Below are 12165 nucleotides of genomic sequence, written 5' to 3'. Positions count from 1 at the left end.
ATTATTCAAAATGTTGTTGGTTAATTTATATATATATATATTATATTCCAGGTTTCATTAATGTTACAGTCACACTGCAGGATATTTGACATATAAACCTTTACATAAATCTTAACAAAAATGTTTCTTCTCATCTAAGACTAATATGAAACATAATGTACCACATCTTCTTTCATTGACATATGTTTTTTAAAGGAAAAATAACAGTTTTGTAGGTTTTTAACCAATGTTACGAAAAAACAAGGCGTCACGTCTCCCACCCAATTACAAACCCCAACTCCAGTGAAGTTGGGACTTTTGGTAAACTGTGAATAAAATAAAAATGCTATCTTTTTCAAAACATTCAATCCATTCATTAGATGGAGAATAGTGAAAAGACAACATATTAAGTGCTAAAACCGAGAAAAAAAAAATGTTTTGGGGGACATATTATATGTACTCATTTCTAATTTGATAACAGCAATACGTCTCAAATAAGTTGGGGCAGGGATCAGTGAAATGTAAAAAACATCCAAATAAGATAAAACAACAAGGAAGAAGATTTCAAAATGAATTGTACTGATGGACAATATGAGTGTCCAGGTATAAGGCCATCACAGAGAGGCTGAGTCACTCAGAATTAAAGATGCAGAGGGAATAATTACCATAGTTACTACATGCATTTTTGAATTCACTTTGATTTACCACGATTGAGTGTATAAAGACATATTTTGGTCATTAAAATCATTGTATAGGTTCATGACATCATAAAATATATATTGGCTGTAGTCTCACTCTAGCACTCCAAGAATTACAGCTATTGAAAATTGACCATAAGAACTCTTCATGTGTGCAAATGATAGAGAGGTTTAACATTCTCCTATGCACCCAAGCTCACTTGAAATAGACCCAGAAGACATGGGAAACTGTCCTTTGCTTACAGAAGCCAGCAGAGGTTGCAGAATTCAATTCTTTTAAAAATAATAATTGAGTCTTGCACATCCTGTGTTACAATGCAAATGGACCATCCAACTTGTGTTAGTGCTAACTTCAAAAGTCAGCCTTCATGATGGCATGGGGGTGCAGTAATGCATTGGTTAAGCTGTTCCCACTCACCCTTAGAGTTAAATACAGTGCTGCTGAATTATATAAAAGGGTTTTAAACACCATGAAAAGCCACTCATGCATTATATTTTGAAGGGAGATATTTGATTACTGCCACATAGTATGGACAAATTGCATTATCTACTATGTTTTAACAGTTTAACTCCATCATAAGGACCAGCAGGTGATAAAATGGCTGGCATTTGGTCAAGACCTGTCACACTGTAAGCACTACAGAAAGGAAAACATTGCAAAACATGACGAAGAAAACATCCACCATTTAAAGGGACACTCCTGCCAATTTCAACATGCAGTTGTAATGCTCACACTACCCTGGACTTGTCAGTGCCTGAGATTTTTTTTTCTTCTTCTTTAGCCGTTTCCGAGATCCTGGTCATTGTAATGGGGGCAGCTCTTTGTTTACATTTAAAAAAAAACATTTTTATTTATTCCCAAAAACATCCAAAAGGTTATAAAACATCAGAAGACAACTAGCAAACAGCAGTACCTTTTGGGAAAATATTTGGAGTTGGCCTATGTTTCACTTTTTAAAAATGTAAACAAACGCTGCCCCCATTAGAATTGCTCATATCTCGGAAAGGGCTGAGCCGAAAAATGTGGCATCACCGGGTACTGACAAGTCAAGGGTAGCGTGAGCAATACAACAGCATGTTGAAATTGACTGAACTGGTCCTTTAAGCTGTTGAAATCATGTCAAAGATAGGAATTAACACTGTTATTATATAAAATCATCTCATCGGTTAATGTAATTAACTGTTAAGTGTTGTCCTTTGTTTTGTTTTTAGTCTTCCCCGACAATTGCTGCCTTTTATTGTCCCCGTCCCAACTCTTTTGAGACGTGTTGTTTTTACATATTCATAAATATCCCCCAAAACATTAATTTTGGTCAGTTTTGATGGCTGATATGTTTTCTTTGTACCATTCTCCATCTAATGTAAGAATCATTTTGAAAATGGCAGTATTTTGTTATTATTCACAATTTACCTTGCGTCCCAACTTCTATGGAGTTGGGGTTTGTAGTAGGACTGTAACGATATTGTATGGAACTGAGAAATCGTGATGTGGAGAGTCGCGATACTGAATCGCAGTGCAAGAAGGCAGTATCGTGATGCGCTTTTTCAAAGTTCTGTTAGACTTAAGTCCAGAAAACAACCACATCATATGATATGTTGGTGCTTCCGAGCTTCAAGTTATCATCATTATTACTGTCATTTTTAAACTTTTTTGAATAATTAGTAGCCTCATGTAACCTATTCCACCTATAAATATTTTTATTTTATAATGTTTGCAGATGTGGGGAAAAAAGCAAATTAGTTGAAAAAGATACATTTAAGAAATCGTGGGGTGTATTGAACCGTAGATCAAAGACCATGATAAGAACCAAATCATGAGTTGAATATATTGTTACTAGCCTGGTTTTACCAGACCACATAACTTACTTTGTAATTTATTTTCGGTCTGAATGCTCAATGCGCTGGACCACTGGGGTAGGATGAGTGAGCTCAGCTCTGGTTTGAAACAAACTCTGACCAATCGCTGACAGTTGATGTTAATTATGCTCCCCAGTGCGTTCACTTGTTGGCTGGTTACACCGGCCTTCTGATAGATGACTGAAAACCATCCCCAGAGAAGCGTAATCAGACCGTTGGTGAATTACAAAGTAATTCAAAATGAATGGTCTGACCTGTCAGGCTATATTGTTACAGCCCTACTAATTAACCAGAGGCAAAGAAAACGAAAAGGAGAGAAACATTAAAAGGTTGTCTAATTAGCCTGACTAGAGGGCAGTCATGGGAAAGCGGTTAGGGCGTCAGACTTGTATCCCAAAGGTTGTCGGTTCAACTCCTGACCCGCCAGGTTGGTGGGGGGAGTAATTAGTCAGTGCTCTACCCCATCCTCCTCCATCACCGAGGTACCCTGAGCATGGTACCTGTCCTGCTGCACTGCTCCTTTGGGGCGCCACTGGGGGATGCCCTCTTGCACGGGTAAGGCATAAATGCAATTTCGTAGTGTGCAGTGTGCAGTGAACACTCGTGTGCTGTGGAGCACTGTGTCACAATGACAATGGGAGTTGGAGTTTCCCAGTTGGGCTTTCACTTCGGCTTTCACTTTATTGTGACTACAGATCCTTCTGATCTATTGGTCACCGAATCTACTTGGTCACCGGATTTGGTGCAACGTCACAGGAAGTATCATGAAGTAAGTCCAGGCCCAGGCTATTGCATTGTTTCTTGGTGAGCAAAATGATCCCAAATATCTACCCCACCCCACCCGCCTCCCTCCCTACAAATTGTATACTCCATAAACTATGCCTTAATTCTCATAAATAAGTGATAGGTGACAGACACAACAAAACTACAAATGTGTACTATAGCGCGCGCACGCACGCACGCACGCACGCACGCACGCACGCACGCACGCACGCACGCACGCACGCACGCACGCACGCACGCACGCACACACACACACACACACACACACACACACACACACACACACACACACACACACACACACAAAGTTACCTGTAAAATCTCATCTGGGTGATCCTGTGCTGACGCCACGAACAGCTCGTGTCCACACACCACGCCCTCAGCCAAGAAGTATTTGAGCAACATCCGCGAGTAGCTGTCATAGCGGTCCTCCTCTGCAATGTAAAAAAAATTAAGTATAAATACAATTGATCTGTATGACACTTTTCACAGAACAAGGCATGCACACAGTGCTTCACAGTGGCTGGTAGGGGAAAAAAATGAAACATCATGAACACCCCTTCAACACCATAGCAGGACAAAAGATATCCCACATACACTGTAAATCAGAAGAATAATATGACAAATAGGACAAGAGAGAGAGAGAGAGAGAGAGAGAGAGAGAGAGAGAGAGAGAGAGAGAGAGAGAGAGAGAGAGAGAGAGAAGGAGAGGGAGAGCAGGAGGGATGGAGAAAGAATGCGGGAGCGAGAGAGAGGGCAATAGGACAAGAGTGATAGTGGCCATCCTCTCAAAAAAGGGAATGATACACAAAACATCAACACCATACTGACATAGTGACAAAGGTATGTGAGTCCTATCATACTTGTGATAGGGATTCCGAGAGAGGAGGAATACATTACTGGACAGAGTCAAGGCAAATTTAGCATTCAGATGCACAGGAAACTAATAAAAAGCAACACCATGCTGCTGATTTCATTTGACTGAACACACACACACACACACACATACACACACACGCACACACACACACACACACACACACACACACACACACACACACACACACACACACACACACACACACACACACACACACACACACACACACACACACACACACACACACACACCTTTCTTCGTCACACTTGTTTTGCACCGGCCATTCATTTCATTTCATGTGACACGAAAGTGTCTCTATGTATATGACAAATAAACATCCTTGTGCCCTTGTAAAACACATGCTCGCACCTGGGTATCACACAACTTGCTCAGCAGGTGAGACGGACAGTCAGCTCTGATGGGCATCATATAGCCTGACTGATATTCCTTTAATGGTATGACAGTAGTGTGTGTGTGTGTGTGTGTGTGTGTGTGTGTGTGTGTGTGTGTGTGTGTGTGTGTGTGTGTGTGTGTGTGTGTGTGTGTGTGTGTGTGTGTGTGTGTGTGTGTGTGTGTGTGTGTGTATGTGTGTGTGTGTGTGTGTGTGTGTGTGTGTGTGTGTGTGTGTGTGTGTGTGTGTGTGTGATGGTTTTAAAGAAATTTTATGACATTTTTAGCCCAAAGGGAGATGACAGGTTGTGAGAGGCGTGCTGGATCGCCAGCTATGCGAAACACGGAGGTGTCGTGACCTGTCAGAAACCGTGACAGCAACACAACAAGGGGTGGATGAGGTCACAGATCAAATTCAAAATATGACACTTGCTGTACACTGACTGACCGTCAGTGACATGATTTTATTTCAATGAAGCCAGTGTGAACTGTGTAGGTCAGTAGTTCTCAACCTTTTTTTAACAAATGCCCCCTTGGCCTCATCACAAGACTCCCAACGCCCCGGAGATCTCATCACAAGCCTGACAACGCCCACTTAGCCTTAAAAAATCAAATGGCGACTAAGCACCGCCCCCTCTCAGCTATATCCTTCTCAACGCCCCCTAGACCTCCCCAACACCCCCTGGGGGGCTGTACCACCCTCGTTGAGAAACACTACTAGTGTAGGTAATCTATGGGTATTGTTTTGAAAACGGTTTTTACTACATTCAGATGTCCACTATAAATAAACGTTTGTCACCCCATGCCCAACCAATGATTAAAAACAAAACTAGCAATCTTGATATTCGTAAATAATATGAATGCACACTCAATGCATCTACCCTTGCTGAAAAAAGTGATGAATTTAATTAATTCAATTTAACTCTGCATGATCATACAGTATCAGCCTACTAACCTACAGACGTTCATTCTCATTCCAGGGGTCTTGGTGAAAAAATGCATTTAATGCTTTCTTCCCTCCTCTGGTAACAAATTCATAGTAAAATCTATCATTCCTTCTCACCTTCAACAAGGAGGCTCAATATTTATCTCTGTCAATCTTGTCTTTGTTGTTGCTGTTGTTGTTTTTCATAATAATAAGCATTCTGCATTTCTGACAGTATGGTGTGATGGTGGTTCTTATTTGGTGAAAATTTGTGTATTGGTTATCTCACAACCAAAGTTGGAACATAAGCTTAATGACAGAAAAATCACACTGATAATCAAGGGGATCTAAGTGGGTAGAGATTCTGCATTGTTATTGCTGTGGGATAGAATAAAGCCCGATTCTGAAGGGACTTTTATTACCTACAGTATATCACGAAAGTGAATACACCCCTCACAGTTTTTCAGATTTTTGAGTATATCTTTTCATGAAAGCATTACAGAAATTTCACTTTGACACAATGATTAGTGACCTTTTAACAACTTATTTAATCGCTTAAATTTCTTTTTCATTCAGAAAAAAACAAAATACAGCCATTAATGTTTGAACATGTACTCACAAAAGTGAGTACACCCAAGATTAAAATCTGGTAGAGAAGGGGCTGTGTTGGCTCGAATCGTCTCGAAATGAAACGAAATGAAAAGGGATGAAAAGGGAGGTCATCAGTGTGCGTTTCAACCTTTCTTTGCATTGAATTTTTACATTTTGAGTCTGCATCTGGCTTAAATAGATTGGTGTGAGATTTGAATGCAAGCCTATGGAGAATATCTTTATCTGCTTCAGTAGTCACAGTGCATGTTGACATGCATGTTTCTTTTAGGTGTATTTCAGATTGCCAATGTTGACAGCATTCATGCATCCCCAAACCATGTCAGTCCCACTACCATGCTTGGCTATTGAGAGGATACACTTTTTTGTAAAACTCACTTGTTTACCACCACACATTCTTGAAACGTACACTGATGACCTCCCTTTTCATCCCTTTTCATTTAGTTTCATTTCGAGACGATTCGAGCAAACACAGCACCTTCTCTACCGGACTTTCATCTGGGGTGTACACACTTTTGTGAGTACATGTTCAAACATTAATGGCTGTATTTTGTTTTTTTCTGAGTGAACAAGAAATTTAAGCGGTTAAATATGTTGTTAAAAGGTCACTAATCATTGTGTCGAAGTGAAATTTCTGTAATGCTTTCCTATGAAAAGATATACTCACAAATCTGCAAAACTGTGAGGGGTGTATTCACTTCCGTGATATACTGTATGTACCCCTGGTAATTCGCAATTACCCCCGGACCTCTGTGATTTTTCGTGGTGCATTCGGACGGGACAAGCAAACGTCTGTAATTTACTCAATTCACAGACAATAAAAGGGGGTACAAACGACGAGCATATGGACATGGGACATGAAATTACCCCAGGACGCCTGTGTTTTGCCGAAATACAGTAGGTAATTTGCGGCGAATTATAACCTTACATATTACAGACATTACGCATTTGCACAGGACTAAGAACTCAGATATTCTCCGTTATCATTCCAAATTACTGTGGGTCCATAGGTAATAAAAGTCCCGTCCGAATCGGGTCTTAGAATATAACATGAGACAATGTCATTCACCCTACCTCCATTACCAAGTTTGAGAAAATAAGATCATAGTACAAACGCACTATACACTTTCACACAGACATCTGCACGCAAGACAACAAAGCCCACCAACATAAACATTGCACACAAAACATTTCACACATAACACCACCACCTCTCATACTCATCACATCACAAATGCTTGACCAGTTTGTCAGTGAAGCTTCCTGCCAGAGGCTGCTTTGGGTGTGTGACTGTGTATTTGTGTGTGTGTGTGTGTGTGTGTGTGTGTGTGTGTGTGTGTGTGTGTGTGTGTGTGTGTGTGTGTGTGTGTGTGTGTGTGTGTGTGTGTGTGTGTGTGTGTGTGTGTGTGTCCACAGGGCTGTCTGTATTGTGACAGTAGGCGCATGCACAAAGACACTGACAGACAGTAAGTCATCCCTCCCACCACACCCAGACCATGTACGGAGGCCAGGGAAGGGGAGGGGAGGGAAGGGAGGGAAATGGAGGGTTTGACGACGGCCGACTCAGTCCCTACTATCCCGGGAATGTCTCCTCCCACATCCCCCAGTGCTTACCTACGGAGCCCTGAGCCCCCGTGGGTTTCGGGGCTGACGAATACCCCGGCCCAGGAAATACCACAGCTCGTCAATTTGTCGTCAGCAAAACTCCACCAAGCCCCCCTACACCCCCACCACCCCCACCACCAGCATCACCATCACCCCTTACTCCTACTACACAGCATCATCCTCTTTTCTTATTGATGTATGTGTTTCTAGGTCAGCAATGCTTTGTGGCTTTCAGAGGGCCCCGACAAAGGGCACCCAAATGGGCCAGCTTGAGATGGGGCCTATTGTGCACATGCTTTTCTATGGTGGCCTTACAAATGGACCCTGCGGGGGCTATTAGGCTGTCCGGGGGACAGTTGCAGGGGGTGGCCATGACGTGATGTGGAGGGGAGGAGGACAGCACACACAACAACAGATACCCAAGGACATATCAGTCACTGTGCCTGTGGCACAGAGGTGTCTTCTGGGGTTTTGTTTAATTGTTGTAATTCTTTTTTTGCTTTTAAAGATTTTAGCCTGTCTGGGATGGTTTTTTTTTTACTCATAAAAATGCTCTCTGGCTTTAGTTTAATTTTTGCTGTTCCCCCTTTTTTGCTCACTTTGGGTTTTGTTTGTCAGAAGAAATAAATCTGTCTAGGGTTATGATGGCGGTGAGAGTAGGAGAGAGAGTGGGTGGGGGAGGTGACACAGGGTGGGAGGAGGAGGAGACCCATTCAGAATTCGCATAAAAACTGGAGGGGAATCTGGGTCAGCACTTCCACCCTCCCGCGACCATATGTCCTCTGTCACAGCCACAACAAAAACACAGGCTAGATGTAAAGCCTGTTGGCAATGTGAAAGAAAACACAACAGTGGCTTGGTTTCAGTTGTTTGTAATAATGTTCACTTTTCTCTGTATGCACTTGGTTAACAAGGCCTAAAAATGGAAAAAAGAAGCAGTTGAAATTACCTACTTACCAACATAATAACGCAAAAGATACAATTGTGTGTGTGTGTGTGTGTGTGTGTGTGTGTGTGTGTGTGTGTGTGTGTGTGTGTGTGTGTGTGTGTGCGTGTGTGTGTGTGTGTGTGTGTGCGCGCACGCGTGCGTCCGTGTGTTTGAGACAGTTGGGGGCTTTCTAATTTAGGCGATGGATGTCTTCCCAAATGAAATACGATGGAAACTGGCACCTGCAAGTGGTGACTAAACTAGGCAAAAATAATACCTTTCTATTGAGTGGGTAGCACATAGCATTACAATGTAACATGCAAGTGGCCAGTGAATGTTGACAATTTGTAAGGTGCCCTCCCCCGGTATATGTGTGGGTGTGTGAATAACAATAGAACACTGGGTCATTTCACGTGAAATCAGACACTTTGGGACCCGACCGACCCGGATTTCAATCATACTTGGTGTGCCTTTTTAGTAGCAAGGTAGCACCGCAGAACTGCATTGGTTTGAATCTGACACTAATATTAAGGGAGAAACAGACTAGGAAAGGTTCACATTTTAGGGTAGGACACTATACATTCAGCCTTGAATATATCAGTCAGTGTTAGTCACAAAAAGATGCCTGTGGTATTGTTTGAAAGCTATTTTCTGGCTCTACATATTACACAATCAGCTTGGAATACAACAACTCTCAGAATATGAATTATGATAAATTGAAAAATTAAAAATGTAATATCTAAAAAAACTATATTTTAAAATGGCCAGTTCCTTGTCCAAACGTAGCCGGCAATGTCATTAGCAACACCTCAAATGCTTGTGTTCGGTTCTTTATTCATTTCAGAGAGAATTTGACTCACAAATATGGCATCATACAGACCACTTACTAATAATATGGTAATACCATAGTAGCATCACATGACAAAACAAAAACAAAACAAAAATGGTCAGTTTCCATGGTCCCAGGTTTCAGAAACTAAGGCAGATGTCCATTTATACACACCAAATGATGATATGTGAATGTTTGAACATTCCTTCTCTGTGTACCTGTGTCATCTTCCCTTTACCGTACTTTAAAGAGATAATCAATGGCTACACTCTCATTTTGTACTCTACCAGTGCATTTGAAGCAGCAGCTGTGTCTTTTGTAGATAATGTATAAGTACGTCCCGTTGCAGTTAGGTTCCACTACCAGAAGCACATCCTGATGATCCATGACAAGTCTATCTGGTCTGAAGGGAAAAGTGAAGGATGGAGATGGTCCATGAGGATGCAGGACGTTCAGTTTCACCTCTCCAGTGTTAAGCATACATTCCTCAACACATGCTAGCCACCAGTTGCCATCATATACAGCTACAACATACCCTTTGATGCTTGAAAATGTAACACATTCCTTTACTGAGCTCACTCTTTCAACTCTTTCTCTGAATGCGGAAAATGGCCTAATGTCCATTGACAATGGGCAGAAGCTGTGTAGTTTTTGAGTACCTGGAATAGTTCTTGCAGATTCAAACCTCTTCAACAGGTTCTCAGCTTCATGATGGTGCATCTCTCTCAAGAACATCCATTGCCAGTTTGCCACAACAGAGATGTACCATCATGAAGCTGAGAACCTGTTGAAAAGGTTGGAATCTGCAAGAACTATTCCAGGTACTCAAAAACTACACAGCTTCTGCCCATTGTCAATGGACACAGTGGAAGTTAGGCCATTTTCAGCATTCAGAGAAGGCAGAGTTGAAAGAGTGAGCTCAGAAAAGGAATGTGTTACATTTTCAAGCATCAAAGGGTATGTTGTAGCTGTATATGATGGCAACTGGTGGCTAGCATGTGTTGAGGAATGTATGCCGAGCACTGGCGAGGTGAAACTGAACTTCCTGCATCCTCATGGACCATCTCCATCCTTCACTTTTCCCTTCAGACCAGATAGACTTGTCATGGATCATCAGGATGTGCTTCTGGTAGTGGAACCTGTAACTGCAACGGGACGTACTTATACATTATCTACAAAAGACACAGCTGCTGCTTCAAATGCACTGGTAGAGTACAAAATGAGAGTGTAGCCATTGATTATCTCTTTAAAGTACGGTAAAGGAAAGATGACACAGGTACACAGAGAAGGAATGTTCAAACATTCACATATCATCATTTGGTGTGTATAAATGGACATCTGCCTTAGTTTCTGAAACCTGGGACCATGGAAACTGACCATTTTTGTTTTGTTTTGTCATGTGATGCTACTATGGTATTACCATATTATTAGTAAGTGGTCTGTATGATGCCATATTTGTGAGTCAAATTCTCTCTGAAATTAATAAAGAACCGAACACCAGCATTTGAGGTGTTGCTAATGACATTGCCGGCTACGTTTGGACAAGGAACTGGCCATTTTAAAAAATAGTTTTTTTAGATATTCCATTTTTAATTTTTCAATTTATCATAATTCATATTCTGAGAGTTGTTGTATTCCAAGCTGATTGTGTAATATGTAGAGCCAGAAAAGAGCTTTCAAATAACACCACAGGCATCTTTTTGTGACTAACACTGACTGATATATTCAAGGCTGAATGTATAGTGTCCTACCCTCACATGTGAACCTTTCCTAGTCTGTTTCTCCCTTAATATTAGTGTCAGATTCAAACCAATGCAGTTCTGGGGTGCTACCTTGCTACTAAAAAGGCACACCAAGTATGATTGAAATCCGGGTCGGTCGGGTCCCAAAGTGTCTGATTTCACGTGAAATGACCCCACTGCATATCTTACCAATTAGCAGTAAAGTCCCAACCGCCAGGCCACCACCTACACAAGTAGAGATGAAAAGAAATTGGATTAATGTGTGGGATACTATGTTTACATGCATTCTCCTTTATATCTAGACACTCTGATGGTAGCTTGTTTTATTAATTTAAACAAAATGCACATGTAGCTGAAGGCGCAGGCCTACCCATCGCTTTTTCTAATTTGGAAATAAGTGAATTTAGTGGCCGTACCATTATCTTAAAATGAAAACAATCAAAATGTTGCACCATGATTTTGACAGGAGCGATGCTCAAGTCTGCCGACTTTGTTATATTGCAATATTGAGAAACATTCTTGTTACCGTCTCAACACCATATTTGTGGGATTCATTTAACACATTGGGCACTTTAATGCATGTTTTGAATAATGACCAATGATTTTATACAGTAGTATGTAATATATATTATTAGAACCGAGCACGGCTACTCGCTGAGTATGGAGTATGGATGTGAAAGAAAGCCACTCGACTCGACTGACCGATAACATAGTCAAGAGACGTGACACCAGTTGACACGAGGAGCTGTCCGTTTTGCACAGAGGGTCTCGTCCCTGGGATGGAAACAAGTTTGCTCCGGGATTTCTTTTGAAAACTGGTAGTATTACAAGTTATTCCAGACGGATTGCTCATGCTCCTAACGGGAGCCGCCATGTTGACTTGTGTTGACAAAGCGCATGGGCGTCACGTTTGTAAAACATCCAATCGGAGTTACAGTTG

The 12165-nt window shown here is 41.5% G+C and overlaps 1 protein-coding gene across 1 annotated transcript in view; it reads right to left on the bottom strand.

Annotated features, from left to right (window-relative positions):
- elp4 (elongator acetyltransferase complex subunit 4) overlaps positions 1–12105 on the bottom strand; it is a 119769-nt gene extending 107664 nt beyond the window's left edge. Inside the window, exons 1-3 of the mRNA XM_063189297.1 lie at positions 11928–12105; positions 11415–11450; positions 3630–3751 (exon numbers count right to left, since the gene is read on the bottom strand). Coding sequence (XP_063045367.1) covers positions 3630–3751; positions 11415–11450; positions 11928–12099 — 330 coding nt within the window. The 5' untranslated portion in view covers positions 12100–12105. The remainder of the gene's footprint in view (positions 1–3629; positions 3752–11414; positions 11451–11927) is intronic.
- Between the last annotated feature and the right edge of the window lie 60 nt (positions 12106–12165).

This window comes from Engraulis encrasicolus, chromosome 22, assembly GCF_034702125.1.
Source record: "Engraulis encrasicolus isolate BLACKSEA-1 chromosome 22, IST_EnEncr_1.0, whole genome shotgun sequence".
Classification (NCBI taxonomy): Eukaryota; Metazoa; Chordata; class Actinopteri; order Clupeiformes; family Engraulidae; genus Engraulis; species Engraulis encrasicolus.
The sequence above is the reverse complement of the archived record's forward strand: the minus strand, read 5'-3'. Positions and strand labels throughout refer to the sequence as shown.